The sequence below is a fragment of the Spermophilus citellus genome, assembly GCF_964194105.1.
Source record: "Spermophilus citellus genome assembly, chromosome: 8".
Taxonomy (NCBI): domain Eukaryota; kingdom Metazoa; phylum Chordata; class Mammalia; order Rodentia; family Sciuridae; genus Spermophilus; species Spermophilus citellus.
Genome location: NC_138189.1, coordinates 70320804 through 70339219, shown reverse-complemented (window position 1 = coordinate 70339219; position 18416 = coordinate 70320804). Strand labels below are relative to the sequence as shown.

Here is an 18416-nt window from a genome sequence, read left to right as displayed (position 1 = left end):
AAACACCTGTGGAGGAGTGGTGAATATTTTTTTTTTTGACCATTTTTTTTTTTTTTTATTGGTTGTTCACAACATTACAAAGCTCTTGACATAACATACTTCATACATTGGACTGAAGTGGGTTATGAACCCCCAATTTTACCCCAAATGCAGATTGCAGAGTCACATCGGTTACACATCCACAATTTTACATAATGTCCTATTGGTCATTGTTGTATTCTGCTACCTTTCCTATCCCCTACTATCCCCCCTCCCCTCCCCTCCCAACTTCTCTCTCTACCCCATCTACTGTAATTCATTTCTCTCCTTGTTTATTTTCCCATTCCCTCACAACCTCTTGTATGTAATTTTGTATAGCAATGAGGGTCTCCCTTCATTTCCATGCAATTTCCCTTTTCTCACCCTTTCCCTCCCATCTCATGTCTCTGTTTAATGTTAATCTTTTCTTCCTACTCTTCCTCCCTGCTCTGTTCATAGTTGCTCTCATTATATCAAAGAAGACATTTGGTATTTGTTTTTTAGGGATTGGCTAGCTTCACTAAGCATAATCTGCTCTAGTGCCATCCATTTCCCTGCAAATTCTATGATTTTGTCATTTTTTATTGCTGCATAGTACTCCATTGTGTATAGATGCCACATTTTTTTTATCCATTCATCTACTGAGGGGCATCTGGGTTGGTTCCACAGTCTAGCAATTGTGAATTGTGCTGCTATGAACATCGATGTGGCAGTATCCTTGTAGCATGCTCTTTTAAGGTCTTCAGGGAATAGTCCAAGAAGGGCAATAGCAGGGTCAAATGGTGGTTCCAAGTGGTGAATATTTTTTGTATTGACAATATTTAAGGATATTAAGTGATTCTGGATTTAGAAAAATTAGCCACATAGAAATGTAGTTTACTGTTGATTTTTATTGTACCATTAATCTCAATTGTAAAAATATAACCATTCTCCTCTATGTAAAATATTCCTTCTACAATGAGACATTTAATGGTATATTAAATGTTATCTATTGTCATGTAACACTTCCCCCCAAAATTGGTGGCTTAAAACAATAAACATCTATTATCTTCTATTTTCTGAGGGCCAGCAATCCTGGAGCTGCTTAGCTGGGTGTTTCTGACTCAGGATCTCTCACGAAGTATGTAGTAACTACAATGGGACTGTAGTTATCTGAAGCTTGACTGGGACCTGAAGCATCTGTTGCCAAGATGATTTACTCACATTGTGGGTGGCAAAAGGCCTCAAAATACCTTTGCACATGAATTTCTCCAAAAGACAGTTTGAGTGTCCTCCCAGCATAGCAGCTGGAGTCTCTCAGAGTGCCCCAGGAAGCCACAATACCTTTTATGACCTCACCTCAGAAGTCATATGCAGTAATTTCCATCATATTTGTCCAAAGTCACAAAGGAAATAACTGAACACAATTTCAGGGATCTTATACATAGACAGGAAACAGTTCCCACACACACACAAAAAAACACAAACGGATTGATTTCTTTTGGTGTGGTCCTGAACCCATCACATCATTTCCATGAAGAGTTCTTCATCTATGAAGGAGAATAGTCCAGGTATTTATAAAGTACTTTCACTATAAGGAGGCCTTTTCTGTTCTATCTGGTGTGTCTCCAGAAAACACCTGTCTCTTTATCTCTAATATAAAATGATCTAAGACAGTAGATTTCAACTTTTAGACCCACTCTAAAAATTATATTTTACATTGTAACCCAACACACAAAAATATTCATGTATGTGCATTATATATGTGAATGAACACATATGTATTATATACACATGACAGAAATGAAAGCTCCACCAAACAGTACTTTCTTACAATGTTTGTATGATGTATCCTCATTTTATTCTCCATTTTATGCTCCTTCTTTGAAATGAATCTACTACTTTGGTTTCACACTCCATAAGGGCTTTATTATTCATTGTGCTAAAAAATCAACACCCTAGCTGGGCATGATGGCACATGGTTGTAATCTCAGCAATTTAGGAGGCCAAAGAAAGAGATCCCAGGTTCAAGGCCAGCCTCAGCAACTTTAAAGGTCCTAAGCAACGTAGTGAGACCTGTCTCAAAATTAATATAAATAAACAATAAATAAATAGGACTGGGGATGTAGCTCAGTGGTTCAGTGGCCCTGGGTTCAATTCCCCAAACAAAACAAAACAAAATCCACACACACACTTTCACTCCTTGGTGCTCATTTCCATTGGAACTAAAACAGAAACACTGAAGAAGAGATTCCTCACTCTGTTTCTGGCAGGCACAAAATCACCTTCTACAGATGAATCATTCCTGTGATTCTCTTCTAATCAGGCAGGAGCTAGGATCAGAAGCAGCCTATCAGGTAAAGAGATTGCTCTGTTTAACTTCAAAAGTTGGCTCTGGAGCTTACTCTGTGACTGCTCAGTACTCTAACCTCTCCTAGCTCATTCCTCCTGTGTATAATTGGAATAATAAGTAGTGTCCCCTTTGCCTATTTCATAGAGTTGCTACTAGTCTCACAATTACACCCTTTTGTCACAGAGAAATCTAAAGGCATGATCTTTAGTTCTCACAACAACCCCCTAAGGTATGGAGTAGAATCCCCTTTTTGTAGGTAAAAAAAAAAAAAAAGAGACTTAGAGGAGTGACTTATACAAAATCTTAAAGTTAGCAACCGTCAGAGCTCGAATTCCAACCCAGCTCTCCCTCCAAAACCCTCATGCAGAATGACAGTTTAAGCTATTTTCACGTGACCTTATTTGCTGACGATCTGATGTATTAAAATATGGACTCATACCAACTAATGACTAATTTTTAATGACTTTACTGATCCTGTCGACTTTTATTTAACAGGAACATGAAAGATCCCACGTAAACCTCGCAGTTCTAGCGCATAAAACTACCTTTATCCACTAGAGCGTGTGAACTATTATCATCAAGGTGACGATTGCCCACAGTGAACAAGTCTGAACTAGGTACAAATTTTCCCCTCACTGGTGCCCCCAGTGTAAGCCCCAACACCAAATCAGTTGGGTACACCCACTGACGTTGGAAAGTGTCGTTTTCAAGGAAAGATCCAGCTTGCTCGCCGGTTTTGTTCGGTGGAGCCTGAGCCCCATCTCGGCGCGGTAACCCGAGGGCCCCGCCAGAGCCAACCCCGGGGGCGGGGCCGGCACCATAAAGCCCTTTATTGAGGTTTCCGCGTGACGCAGGGTCGCCCTGCCTCGGCCCTGGTCGCCATCCGCAGCTAGAGCCGGCGATCAGGAAAGGAGTCGTGTGCCCGCGGCGCGGGCCCGCGGCGTTTTGCGCGGCCATGTGCGCCTAGCCCGCGCGCGCTCGGCCTCGGTCCGCGGGGGAGTGCGACCGCGGAGACCCACGGGCCCGGGTAACGAGGCCGCCAGGACCGGGGCCCGAGGTGCCGCGGACCCGCCCCGCGCCCCAGCCCCGCGCCCCCCGGCCTTGCCGCGCCCGCGGAGCTTTTGAGGCGAGGCGGAGGAAGGGTGGAGCTCGGGCGTGGGAAGATGCGAGGTCCAGCCAGTCTCTCGCCTCCCCGTTCCTGCCCCGCGGCTGCAGGGGCCTCCACCTCTCCCGGGAACCGGTTCCTACCAGGAACTGCAAGTCCAGGGAAGGGAAGGAGACTTGCCAGAATCCGTGTGCAAGGGCGCGACCCAGCAATGATGTTCAGAGTTGTCCACATTTTAATTTCAGACTTTTGTTCGGTTGCGGTGCTGGGGATTGACAGGGCCTCGAGCATGCGGAGCAATGGCTGTACAACTGAGCTACCTCCCAGCCCCTTTGATGTTTTAATCTTGAGACGGGGTCTCTGAATTGTCCAGGGTGGTCTGGAATCTCCAGCCTTGGCCTCCCGAGTAGCTCGTTTTCAATTATAGACTTTCATCACCTGGTTTAAATTCAGATTTTTTTGATTGAGGGAAAATTTGGGAAGGGTTGATTAGTTTGAAGGTCTCCGGCTGATGGCAATAAATTTCTGTGCCAGGAGAGCCGTTTATGGTTTAGTACTGCTATAAGCACACACATTGTGTGATGCTTTGTTTTGGTATGCAATGACAAAATGCCATAACAAACACTGATGCAGTTAAAGAAACCTCCATTCAGGAGGGCAAATCTTGCCTGGTGTTTTCCCCTAAAGTGGAGGCAAGAGCCTGCCGTGGTGGCGCCTAACGCCTGTAATCCCAGCAATTCCGGAGGCTGATACCAGCCTCTGCAATTTAGTGAGGCCCCAAGCAAGTTAGCTAGACCCTGTGTCAAAATAAGAAATAAAAAGGCTGGGACAGCGGCTATGAGGACTGCGAGTTCAAAGCCAGCCTCAACAACAGCGGGGTGCTAAGCAACTCAGTGAGACCCTTTCTCTAAATAAAATACACAATAGGGGTAGGGATGTGGCTCAGTAGTGCCCCTGAGTTCAATCCCTGGTACCTGCCCCCCATCTCCCCAATAAATAAATAAATAAAAGGGCTGGGCATGTTGCTCAATGGTTAAGATCCCCTGGTCCCCTGAGTTCAAGCTCCAATACCAAAAAAAAAAAAAAAAAAAAAGAATTGATAAAATGAAATAATAGAATAAAAGTTTTACAGTCCAGGTTTAGGTTCAATCAACTTTTTTTAAAGGCCCTTCTGAATTTAGAAATACTTTCTCTAAATCTTTATTAGTTTTCTATAAAAATATTCAAGTGAGAGCTGAGAAGTAGCATAGTGATAGAGCTCTTGCTTAGCATGCAGAAGACCCTGAGTTCCATCCCCAACACAGAGGAAAAAAATTCAAGTGAAAGCCATTAATTACTTATGTTGCAATCTTCAGGCAAGATGAACAGAACACCTGTGACATTACATCAGGCACCTATGTAAGGAAATTGGACTGTGAACCATCATGGCTTATGGCTTACCAAGAAAGAACACAGTGAAGACCATTTTGCAGTGCAGTTGTTATAAAGTGTAAGTATTTTTATCACAGTAAGCAGCCATTGGGGTGGGGAGTCTTTGTTAAAATAAAGATAAGGGATACCCCTGTATTCCTCAAGTGATACTGGACTATAGGAGGTATTATCCAGTGTATGGTGCTAATTTTGTTTTTTAAAAGCAACTGCTTTTATAAGAATATATAAATGATCTTACTTGCTCTTTACACCAAAGTAACACAAATGAGAAAATGTAGGTTTCGAGAAGTTTGATCAAATCATTGATCTTTGAGAGCGCAGTACCAGGCTAGTGATCTGAGGCTTCTTATTCCAAAAAGACAATATTTGGAATATTTTTAGAGAGTTCAAATTTACTTAAAAACATCCTGGTGCCAGATGTTACCTTAGAGCACAAAGTGTTGGCATAAAGTGTCAGTTCAGCGTCTTTATGCTTTGCAGGAACTGAAAGAACCTACTACTTTGCAAAACAAGACCTAGGATCTGGGTATGGTGGAGCAAAAGACCTGGGAGCTGTAATTCCTGCAACTGGGTAGGCTGAGGCAGGAGAATTGAAAGTTCAACAGCGATCTGGGTGATTAAAGAGACCCTTTCACAAAACAAAACAAAACAAAATAAATAAGCAAACAAACAAACAAAAAAAGAAAGAAAAGAAAAGAAAAAGAAAATGGGGTGTGGATGGGAATGTAACTTAGTATCTCAGTGGTAGATAACTTACCTAGTATGCATGAAGCCCTGGGTTTAATCCCTAGCATTGCAGTACTGAAAAAAAAAAAAAAAAAAAAAAAGAGGACTTGGGTTCTGACTCCCTCTGAAAATCTTCTCTGGGCCTTGGCCTTGACTCCACATCTGTAAAATGGATATAAAAATGCCTATCTATGTGGTATGGATTGTGAATGAAGTAGTGCATGTCAAGAACTTGCAGGTTGCCTGGAATATAGAGAACATATAATGAACACGTGCTGCTAATTAACAGTATTTTACTCTGGTGTTATAGTGCTGCCTATTCTATTAAATATTTTTTTTGGATATGTTTAGTTATCCCCTGTGCCACAGCTTATGACATATTTACTATTAGAGTCAAGTGAATTTTTCTTGTTAATATCATAAGAAGTAAATGAGATTTCCTAAAGGGTTATAAAACCAGAGCAGTAGGAAAATTAGAGAAAACTTAAAATTACATTTTGCTGAGTTAGGTGGTATTATGGTTTTAAGATATGAGGTGTCCCCCAAAAGCTCACCTATAAAACAAAGCAAGGAAGTTTAGAGATGAATTAATTGGGTTTTGAGAGCCTTACACCCATTTGAATGGATTAACTGAGTGGTAACTACCTACTAGACAGGTAGGCTATGGCCAGAGGAGTTGGGTTTGGGGCTGACTTTGGGCTAGATATTTGGTCTCTGGTGAGCAGAGCAATCTCTCCGTTTCCTGGTCCCCTCTTCTGAGCTGTTCTTCTTCTCCACATCTTTCTTTCCTGATGTTCTGCCTCATCTTAGGCCCAGAGCAATGGAGTGGCTGTTTATGGACTGAGACCTCTGAAACTGTGAGCCCCAAATAAACTTTTCCTCCCCTAAAATTATTCTTGTCAGGTATTTTGGTCAGAGAGGTTCCGAAACTCACTAAAACAGGTGTGTAACACTGTGGCTTCCACTACTCAGCTCCAAGCAAGTCTTTCTATTTCTCCATGCATGTGAGGTGGAACCCACTTAGACTGCAGTGAAAAGCATGTAACATTTTTTTTAACTTCAGTATTAAGCTAGATAAAATAATTTATTTAGGGTTCATGCATTATTATTTTTTTTGTACTGGGGATTGAACCTTGGGGTACTTTATCACTGAACTACATCCCCAGTCCTTTTTTATATTTTATTTTGAGACAGGTCCCATTAAAGTTGCTGAAGTGGCCTTGAACTTGAGATTCTTAAGCCTCAACCTATTGAGTTGCTGGGATTACAGACATGCACCACCATGCCCAGCTCATAGTGATTATTTTTAATGTTGTAGTTTGAAGTTTCATTCTTCCCCAGATTACACACCTAAAACCTTAGAGTATGCCATATTCCTTACTCAATACATGACGATGCTCTTCTTTACTTCCCTAATCTGACAATATTTTAATTAGGCATTGAAGACTTTGGAGCTCACAGTTCTTATCTACATTCACTTATATTGAGAGATTGGATTGACTCCAGGGATGGTGCACTGTAAACAAAATTCCTGAAATTGTAATTTCTGGTCATTTTTCAACATAAGGCTTCTTTTCCAGGCTGGAAAATCCTCTATACCCCCCATGGAAATCCAAATGTGGCAAATAGAACTGGGGGGCTACCAAGATGTCTTCTGTACTCCATAAAGTATGTATTCTTTAAGTGTTTCTTAAATGAATTACTTAATTTTTGCCCCAGACAGGAACCTTGGGATCTTGCAGTGCTTACAAGGACTTGGTACCAGAATTTAGCTGACCTCAGATTACCTTTCTTGGAAGAAATTACACTGGGTCATCCTATACAACTAAAAAAATGCAAAACCAAGAAAGGTCTACTCCCTTCAGCAGAAGGTAAGTTTCTTAAGATTTGCTTTAGTAAATTATAATTGTATCAGTTGCCTATTATCAGAGAAATGTTTAAATATGTGTATGCATACCCAGACCTCCTATTTTCCTTATGCCTCCACCATAGCTCCTTTTTTCCCGTACTTCCCATCTTTGTATCCTTGCCATATTTCTTTTTTTTAATTAATTAATTTATTCTAATTAGATATATGTGATGGAAGAATGCATTTTTATTCATTGTACACAATTGCAGCACAACTTTTCATTTCTCTGGTTGTACACAATGTAGCATCACATCATATGTGCAGTCATACACGTACCTAGGGTAATGATGTCCACCTCATTCCACCATCTTTACTGTCCCCCCGCCCCTTTGCCCAATCAAAGTTTCTCCATTTTTCTTATGCACCCCCACTATTATGGATCAGTATCCACTTATCAGAGAGAGCATTTATCCTTGCCATATTTCTAATTATTCAACAATGGGAATCTATCAACATAACTTTATGATATTGTTTTGACTAAATTATGCCTGTTGAAAAATGCCAGTCAGATTGCCTCATGTATTTTCTTCTTTTAGCCCTCAAACTTGAAAGGGAGTATGAAATGAAGCACCTAACTGCACTTAAATGCCAAGAAAATGTATCTAAAGAAGTTGGGTTTTCCCTCAAGGAAAAGACATTTGATTTGAGAAGACCTCTTCCACCCAAGTGGCAGTCATCTCATAATCGAGTCTTCACTCTATTTCCTGAACCCAAAGGGGATGAAGAATTCTCACTGTGTAAAGATGCAGATGCATGAACGCCCACTGGTGGACAAGCCAGTTCACATCCTCGTGAGTTAGTGGACAGCTCTGGCTGATCATCTGGGTCCCTGCTATATTCTTTTTCTATGGTATCACCAACAAGAGCACCGTAAGTACATGAAAATGCATCTGGGGCTAAATCATTTGGGCTATTTGTTTTGATTTTTGTAAAATTGCACTAAGGAATGAGTAAACTCATTGTCAGTGGTATTATTTTGAGGAAACATTTTGAATTGGCATCTTTGAGATCCTAATGAGGAGCCAAAAAGAAGGTGAGAGAAATTCTCTTAAAAAGCATAAACTGGAAATTTTTGTTTGGTTAAGAAAAATGGTAGACTTCATTTTCGTAACTCTTCAGCGAATCATCATTTAATATTCTGTATTCTGGTGTTTTATAATAGCAAGTGGAACTTACTTTGTTTTTGTCTTCCTAAAAATGTCTTTTTCTTTTTGCTCAATTTCATTCTTTCTCTCTGGAATGACCCAGAGCATGTGGAACACACAGGCATATGTGAAAGTGACATGAAAGTACAAAGAAGTTGTGAGAAAAACTCATATTGCAGAGTGGTTGGGGAATGGGGACTTGACTGGAAAGTACTAGATATGGATGACCCAGTTTTTCTTTGAATCGAATAAAACATACTTGACATTAATGTGATGTAAGCATATGCTTTCAGGTGATTCAGTAGGCATTTTAGGAACTTCGTATATCTTATCCTATTTATGAAAGGCACTATGACATAGAATTTAAAAGTATAGATGGGCTAGGTGCTGTGACACACGCATATAATCCCACCAGCTCAGGAGGCTGAGGCAGGAGGATCAAGAGTTCAAAACCAGCCTCAGCAACTTAGTGAGACTCTGTCTCTAAATAAAATATAAAAAGGGTTGGGGATGTGGCTCAGTGGTTGAGTGTCCTTGGGTTCAATCCCCAGAACCCCCCCAAAAAAATGAAAGAAAGAAAGTACAGATGAGCTGGGTGCAGTGCCACATGCCTGTAGTCCTACCTACTCCAGGGAGGCGGAGGCGAAGGACCTCGAGTTTGAGGTCAGCCTGGACAAATTAGTGAGTACATGAGGAGTACAGACTGTAGACCTGCCTGTTTGTCTTCCAAATCCCATCTCAGCTGCTTATAGTGGTGTGACTTGGGATAATTGACTTTGTCTCTGAATTTTTATTCTTATGTGTAAAGTGGGAGTAATAATGGCACCTAATTCATAAGGTTGTTGTAATGATTAAATAAAAATTTCCTGGAGCACCATGAAAATTACTATAACTGTCAGAATCACTATCCTGCAGCACTTTAATTGAGGTATCAAACATGTATAATATCTAACTCTGTTGACCTTTTGCAGAGGAGAAATCTTAAATTTTCAAAGATTTACTTTTGTTCTTGTCAGTGTTTATGTACTCAGACCATCTGACTTGATTTTGTAGTTTAATACATGGCCCCGATACCTATGGAAATTCCTGATCATATCTGTTTAAAAACAATAATCCCTGATTATCAACTTTTCACTTATATCTTTCTTTTAAAAGTAATATGGACACCAGGCATGGTGCAGACCTGTTTTCCTAGCTACTTGAGAAGTTGAAGCAGGAGAGGATCCCCGGGGCAGCCTGGGAAACATAGCAAGCAACACCCAGCCTCAAAAAAAAAAAAAAAAAAGGGTATCATGGGAATTTTGTGTATGGAAAAAATGTTCTATCCTGATGTCCCCACTGTGTCAGTTTATGTTCTGTCTCAGTAGCCATCAGGGAACCGTCAACATCTCACACCTTGTCTCATACTGGCAATACAAGTCGTGGGCTTCCATCCTTCTCCAGTGATGCTTTGAAAAATGAATGAAACACGTATCTGTTTGCAATAAATTTTCCAGAGTGAAACATGTCAGTAATCCTTGAGAAAGCTGGGATTTGAGAAAGCTTTAGTTCTTCATCATTTTCTTAAGAGAAAAGTGCTTGTTTATAACTTTAAGATTCTTCTAGTCATCTTTTTGAACAGATGTTTTGGACCTCTTAAAATTGCCCATATTGAGGGGCTGGGGATGTGGCTCAAGCGGTAGCGCGCTCGCCTGGCATGCGTGCGGCCTGGGTTCCATCCTCAGCACCACATACCAACAAAGATGTTGTGTCTGCCGAAAATTAAAAAATAAATATTAAAAAAATTGTCTCTCTCTCCCTCTCTCTCTCATTCTCTCTTTTAAAAAAGTGCCCATGTTGAAATTAAAAATTACATTGTAAAATAAATTTGAGTAAAAATGCATTCATGTGTGTCTCTTCTCTTGAAATGATATAAGAGCAACAATGCTATTTTACTTGTCAGTACTCCAGTGCCTAGTCCAATGCCTAACTCACACAGGCACTCAGTATATACTTATATATCGAGTATATAAGTATATACCGTGTGTGTGTGTGTGTGTGTGTGCGCGCGCGCGCGCGCGCGCTACTGGTGATCAAGCTCAGGGCCTTATGCGTGTTAGGCAAGCACTCTATTTCCAAACCACATCCCCAGAACTCAATATACATGTATTGATGGAAATTTTCTAACTATGGTCAAGAGTTCCATAATAGAAAGTACTTTTTAGTTATATCCTTGCTTTTAATAGTGGGATACTTTTTACTGGATGATGGTCATGATGTGATTGCCTTTGGGATTCAAGCAGTTTAAGATGGAATTTAACCCATACACAATTTTTACAGGAAACATCTTTGTTATTATAATCTAAGTAAAACTAATAGTAACTTAACTTCAATGGCATACACAAACTCCTTTACATCTCTTCCTTTCCCCATTTTGTCATTGATGTCCCAAATTGCATCTTTTTATATCCATTTATATAAATTTATAGTTTTTTTGTGGAGGGGGGTACTGGGGATTGAACCAAGGGGCATTTTGTCACTGAGCTACATCTCTAGCCCTTTTTATTTTTTGAGACAGGGTATCATAGTTAGGGCTTAACTAAGTTGCTAAGTTAAACTTGCAATCCTTCTGTCTCAGCCTCCAGAATTGCTAGGATTATAGGTGTGTGCCACTACACTCAGCAATTTATATTTTTTTGCTTTTGTTATTTTAGATTCTATACAGTGTTCGAATTCAGTTTACAAGGCTGTATACAGTGGTGCACACCACTAGTCCCAGCTTCTCAGAAGCTGAAGCAGGAGGATCACCTGAGCCCAAGAGTTTGAGACCAGCTGGGCAAGGTAGTAAGACACTGTCTTTATGGGAAAAAAAAGTGATTTATATACCAACATTACAATACTATGGAATCTTATATTTTGTCTGTATTTTTACCTCTTCTATAGAACTTTATATTTTTGTATGATTTTGTGTTACTGACTAGTGTTCTTTTGTTTCAACTTAAATAACTCTCTTTAGCATTTCTTGTAGGGAAGGTCTACTGGTAATGAAATCACCCAGCTTTTGTTTATCTGGGAAAGTTTTTTATTCGGAAGGGTAATCAAGGGCACTCAACCACTGAGCCACATCCCCAGCCCTATTTTGAATTTTATTTAGAGACAGAGTCTCACTGAGTTGCTTAGCACCTCACTTTTGCTGAGGCTGGCTTTGAACTTGAAATCCTCCTGCCTCAGCCTCCTGAGCTATGGGAATTATAGGCGTGTGCTACTTTGCTCCACTCCAGCCCTTCTAAGTTTTTTATTTAGAAACAGGGTCTCACTAAATTGTTCAGGGCCTTGCTAAGTTGCTGAGGTTGGCTTTGAACTTGTTATCTTCTTGCCTTAGCCTCTAGAGCCTCTAGGATTACAGGTGTGTACCACCATGCCTAGCTTTATTAAGATTCTTCAGTTTGTGTGTCCATTGTCTTTCTCAATTATGGTAAAGTTTTTTGGCTATTACTTTTTTTTTCTTTTTGGTATTAGAGGTTGAACCCAGGGGCTATTTATTACTGAGCTACATACCCAGTCTTTTTTGAGACAGTCTCATTAAGTTGCCAAGGGTCTCACTAAGTTTTTGAGGCTGGTCTCAAATTTACAATCCTCCTGCCTCAGTCTCTTGAGTTACTGGAATTATTGGTGTGTACATTGCACCTCATCATTGTTTGTTTAAGCAGGTTCTCTTCATTTTTATTTATTCACCACTGGATTATTTTGATATAAATTATAGACACATCAGTTCATTTATAATGATTAAAATGCAGATTTTTATAAATATTTCCAAATCTATAAAGATAAGACCAATCAAAGCATACCTAGGGAGGCATAATCTATAGGAGCCTTTAGTGTGACCTCAGATTAAGAGGTTCTATCTGGTGGTTCCTTCTTTAAAATATTTAGAAGCTATTACTTGAATTATCTCGATACTTTCTTCCACCTATGACGTAGTAGTGGCTCAAAGGAAGACCACTTGCTCTCAGGCATTTTCCTGTGATTAACTCATTTGATTTAGTGATACTCAGCCATGGAAACTGTTGTCAGGAACTCAGGCTTTGTACGTAGCCTTGGCTGCATGACTTTGAGAAGGTGGAATTTCCACATTCCTAGTCCATGTTTGCCTTATGAAATTCAAATGTGCTTTGTTTAAGATATTTATCTGCCAACCAGAAATACTCCCCCGTCTTTTGGCCGAAAGTTGAGGGAGCTGGGACTTTCACTTTGTAACCCTGTTCTGCTGCTTTTTTTGTTCTTTCACACATCTGTCCTCTAACTTGTTTTTTGACTATGTTTTCCCTCTACTTTAGATTATTATCACAAATATGATAGCTGGGTTGTTAAGTCTGGAAAAGGATCATTTTATGATTACTCAGCCAAAGATCAGTCTTTAGTAAAAATTCAGTGTGTTTCTATCCCTTTGGAAATCAAAACCAATCTATTGTTTTCTTGAAAACTTTAATGCTATCCAGCTGTATCAATATGTGTTTTGGATCGCGAAGAGATTAATGCTACGTGCTTATTTTTGTAGTTCATGGTGCACTGAGCAGCCTCTTCCCTTTTAGTGTCAGCGCCACTGATCCATCAAGTCCGAGGAATAATATAGCCAACCGATTATTTGAAATTATGTAGATTTCCTAATATAAAGTCCATAAATCTACTACACAATGACCTTTTAAAATTAGATCTAATTTCTTAAAACTCAGATTTAAGTAAGATGGTAATAGAAAAACCCTAGGCTTTTAGTTAATAGATTTGGGTTTTAGATACCCCGTTTCCTCCATTAGTTGTGTTTGTTACCTTGAGAAAAATTTCATGGAAATTTTTGCAATGGAAATCAATTTTTTTTTACCTAAAAAATAAATGTGTTTTAAAGGGTCAAATAAAGATTTACTTTTAAAAACAATAATTCCTTATACCCCATCCCTACTTTCCCTTCTCTCCTCCTCCCTCCCTCCCTCCCTCCCTCCCTCCCTCCCTCCCTTCCTTCCTTCCTTCCTTCCTTCCTTCCTTCCTTCCTTCCTTCTTGTCCTGTGGATTGAACCCAGGGCACTTGACCACTAAAACCATATACCCAGCACCCCCCCCCCATACTTTTTTTTTTCCTTTGGTACCAGGGATTGAACTCAGGGACACTTGATCCCTGAGCCACATCCCTAGCCCTATTTTATTTTTTTATTTTGAGACAGGGTCTCACTAAGTTGCTTAGGGCCTTGCTAAATTGCTGAGGCTGTCCTTGAACTTGCAATCCTCCTGCCTTGCTGGGATTATAGGTGTGTACCATGGGGCCCATCTCTACTTTCATTTTCATGTTTACAGAGACAGTTACTTTTGTTTCTTCCACCTATTTTGTTATTTACCTCCATGTCTCTGAATAACAAATTGTTATTGCTACTTATTGACTTTTCCTTTTTAATCTATTGATTTACCAGTGTTGAAGAGAGTGTATTTTTTCTCTTCTTTACCCAATTTCATCACACATGCATAAAAAAACTTTCATCTCTAAATATAGTTAGATTGGATTTTAATTTTACTTAGATCAATACAGAATGTTAACATTTTTATGATTATGTGTCTTACTCCATTTGGGTTGCTGAAACACAATATAAACTGGGTAGGTTATAAACAACAGAAATTTATTTCTCACAGTTCTGGAAGTGGAGAAGTCTGAGAGCAAAGATATTATCTTGGTATCTAGTGAGGGCCCATTTTTTGACCCACAGATAGTACTTCTCATAATGGTGGAAGGTACTAGCTAGCTCTTAGGGTATCTTTTATAAATACACTAATCCTATTCATGACCTAATTACCTACTAAATGGCCCCACCTCTTAATGTCATTACCTCAGTGGTTAGGATTTCAATGTATGAATTTTGGCACACAAACGTTCAGATCACACCATTATGTCAATATTTCACATTTGAATTATATTTAAATTAAGATTAAATTTCCACTTTTGGGGAGTAAGATTTATTAATGGGATTTAGTAATTCCTTAATTTTTAGTGTATTTGTCATTAAATAAATACATTATTTAAACCCCAAGATCCTCGCCTGTTGTCAATTTTCTCAAAATATTATGGTATATTCTCTAATTTCATTTTCTTAAGAAGTCCCTAAGGGGGCTGGGGTTGTGGCTCAGTGGTAGAGTGCTCGCCTAGCATGCATGAGGTACTGGGTTCGATCCTCAGCACCACATAAATGTAAAATAAAGATATTGTGTCCACCTAAAACTAAAAAAAATTAAAAAAAAAAAAGAAGTCCCTAAGAAGTCTTGTCTTGCTCTAACTAACCTGGCCAATTTCCCTACTAAAGAGTAAGCTCTCATTCTATAATTCTATATCATCAGCCTGGGGATTTACTTCACATTCTTTTTGTGTAAGTATCCCTGTTTCTTATGTGTCTGATCATCTTGATTTACTCCTTTATTTTACTGGAGCATATTCTCCAGTAGTTACCCGAGAAGTGGTTTGAAAAAGGGAAAATTTTGAGGTTTTATGGTCTAATGTCTTTATTTTAATCTCAGATGTTACTGTTAGCTTGCGAGGTATCGAATGCTAGGTTGTAACCAATGTTCCTTTAAAACTGCAAAGTCTTTGTTCCTCCTTCTCTCTTGTCACTCCTCCTCCACCTTTTCTCCTCCTTATTTTCCTTCTGTTTATTATTGTTACCTAGCATTTTCCTTGAGACCTGCTTTTTCTTTCTGGGAGTGGAAGGCAGCTTCTCTTAGCTCCCAGTGTACTGACAGGAATCTTGGTGTAGGACTATTCACAGCTAGGGGAGCACAGTGATTTATGGGATTGAGTGTAGAGCCTGGGCACCTGGAATCGATGTCATTTCTGTCACTTTCTGGCTGCGTCATCTTGGACAAGATATTTAATATTTCCAGAGTTTAGTTTCTATATCTGCAAGAAATGAATAACAATGTTGTGACAAGTAAGTAAGTAGATATGTAAAGCAGTTGGAACAGTGACTGGCACAAAGTAAACCCCAACTCTGATTTTATTAACCAGTCTACCAGAATCCCTTGCAATTGGTGCTCTTCAGATCTTGTGGTCTGGAAACTCACATCCCACAGTTCTAGGAAATTATTGTGAACTATTTTGTGGTATTTCCATGTTTTTACTTTTCTCTAATCTTTGTAGAAGTGCTATTAGTCCTGGATTAGATCTTCTGTAGTAGTCCAGTTTTTTTTTTATTGGTTGTTCACAACATTACAAAGCTCTTGACATATCATATTTCATACATTAGATTGAAGTGGGTTATGAACCCCCAATTTTACCCCAAATGCAGATTGCAGAATCACATCAGTTACACATCCACAATTTTACATAATGCCATATTAGTAACTGTTGTATTCTGCTACCTTTCCTATCCCCTACTATCCCCCCTCCCCTCCCCTCCCATCTTCTCTCTCTACCCCATCTACTGTAATTCATTTCTCTCCTTGTTTATTTTCCCATTCCCCTCACAACCTCTTATATGTAATTTTGTATAGCAATGAGGGTCTCCCTTCATTTCCATGCAATTTCCCTTTTCTCTCCCTTTCCCTCCCATCTCATGTCTCTGTTTAATGTTAATCTTTTCTTCCTGCTCTTCCTCCCTGCTCTGTTCATAGTTGCCCTCATTATATCAAAGAAGACATTTGGTATTTGTTTTTTAGGGATTGGCTAGCTTCACTAAGCATAATCTGCTCTAGTGCCATCCATTTCCCTGCAAATTCTATGATTTTGTCATTTTTTATTGCTGCATAGTACTCCATTGTGTATAGATGCCACATTTTTTTTTATCCATTCATCTATTAAAGGGCATCTGGGTTGGTTCCACAGTCTAGCTATTGTGAATTGTGCTGCTATGAACATCAATGTGGCAGTATCCCTGTAGCATGCTCTTTTAAGGTCTTCAGGGAATAGTCCGAGAAGGGCAATAGCAGGGTCAAATGGTGGTTCCATTCCCAGCTTTCCCAGGAATCTCCATACTGCTTTCCAAATTGGCCGCACCAATTTGCAGTCCCACCAGCAATGTACAAGTGTACCCTTTTCTCCACATCCTCGCCAGCACTTGTTGTTTGACTTCATAGTGGCTGCCAATCTTACTGGAGTGAGATGGTATCTTAGGGTGGTTTTCATTTGCATTTCTCTGACTGCTAGAGATGGTGAGCATTTTTTCATGTACTTGTTGATTGATTGTATATCCTCCTCTGAGAAGTGTCTGTTCAGGTCCTTGGCCCATTTGTTGATTGGGTTATTTGATATCTTATTGTCTAATTTTTTGAGTTCTTTATATACTCTGGATATTAGGGCTCTATCTGAAGTGTGAGGAGTAAAAATTTGTTCCCAGGATGTAGGCTCTCTATTTACCACTCTTATTGTTTCTCTTGCTGAGAAAAAACTTTTTAGTTTAAGTAAGTCCCATTTGTTGATTCTTGTTATTAACTCTTGTGCTATGGGTGTCCTATTAAGGAATTTGGAGCCCAACCCCACAATATGTAGATCGGAGCCAACTTTTTCTTCTATCAGACGCAGAGTCTCTCATTTGATATCAAGCTCCTTGATCCATTTTGAGTTAACTTTTGTGCATGGCGAGAGAAGGGGATTCAGTTTCATTTTGTTGCATATGGATTTCCAGATTTCCCAACACCATTTGTTGAAGATGCTATCCTTCCTCCATTGCATGCTTTTAGCCCCTTTATCCAATATAAGAAAGTTGTAGTTTTGTGGGTTGGTTTCTGTGTCCTCTATTCTGTACCATTGGTCCACCCGCCTATTTTGGTACCAGTACCATGCTGTTTTTGTTACTATTGCTCTGTAGTATAGTTTGAAGTCTGGTATCGCTATACCACCTGATTCACATTCCTGCTTAGCATTGTTTTTGCTATTCTGGGTCTTTTATTTTTCCATATGAATTTCATGATTGCTTTCTCTATTTCTACAAGAAATGCTGTTGGGATTTTGATTGGCATTGCATTAAACCTATAGAGAACTTTTGGTAATATCACCATTTTGATGATGTTAGTTCTGCCTATCCATGAACAGGGTATATTTTTCCATCTTCTAAGATCTTCTTCAATTTCTCTCTTTAGGGTTCTGTAGTTTTCATTGTATAAGTCTTTCACCTCATTTGTTAGGTTGATTCACAAGTATTTTATTTTTTTTGAGGATATTGTGAATGGAGTGGTTGACCTCATTTCCGTTTCAGAAGTTTTGTCACTGATATACAGAAATGCCTTTGATTTATGTGTGTTGATTTTATATCCTGCCACTTTGCTGAATTCATTTATTAGCTCTAATAGTTTCTTTGTAGACCCTTTTGGGTCTGCTAGGTATAGAATCATGTCATCTGCAAATAGTGATAATTTAAGTTCTTCTTTTCCTATTTTTATGCCTTTAATTTCTTTCGTCTGTCTAATTGCTCTGGCCAGTGTTTCGAGAACTATATTGAATAGAAGTGGTGATAGAGGGCATCCCTGTCTTGTTCCAGATTTTAGAGGGAATGCCTTTAACTTTTGTCCATTCAGAATGATGCTAGCCTGAGGCTTAGCATAGATAGCTTTTACAATGTCAAGGTAAGTTCCTGTTATCCCTAGTTTTTCTAATGTTTTGAACATAAAGGGATGCTGTACTTTGTCGAATGCTTTCTGTTCGTCTATCGAGATGATCATATGGTTCTTATCTTTAAGTCTATTGATGTGGTGAATAACATTTATTGATTTCCGTATATTGAACCAGCCTTGCATCCCAGGGAT

The 18416-nt window shown here is 39.3% G+C and overlaps 1 protein-coding gene across 1 annotated transcript; it reads left to right on the top strand.

The window, feature by feature from the left end:
- Positions 1-3292: 3292 nt before the first annotated feature.
- On the top strand, positions 3293-8412 carry LOC308654689 (uncharacterized protein C4orf36). Its single transcript, XM_081304364.1, has 4 exons — positions 3293-3377; positions 4811-4944; positions 7332-7483; positions 8058-8412. Exons 2-4 carry the CDS (start codon positions 4880-4882, stop codon positions 8276-8278), a joined length of 438 nt encoding a protein of 145 aa, XP_081160490.1. The 5' UTR covers positions 3293-3377; positions 4811-4879; the 3' UTR covers positions 8279-8412.
- The last annotated feature ends 10004 nt before the right edge of the window (positions 8413-18416 follow it).

Bases quoted from the DNA above. Each gene is read 5' to 3' on its own strand.
- LOC308654689 (XM_081304364.1), top strand. From the start codon at position 4,880: ATGGCTTATGGCTTACCAAGAAAGAACACAGTGAAGACCATTTTGCAG. The intron at 4,945-7,331 runs GTAAGTATTTTT...TTTTTGCCCCAG, and splicing joins CAGTGCAGTTGTTATAAAGT to ACAGGAACCTTGGGATCTTG. The intron at 7,484-8,057 runs GTAAGTTTCTTA...TTCTTCTTTTAG, and splicing joins TCTACTCCCTTCAGCAGAAG to CCCTCAAACTTGAAAGGGAG.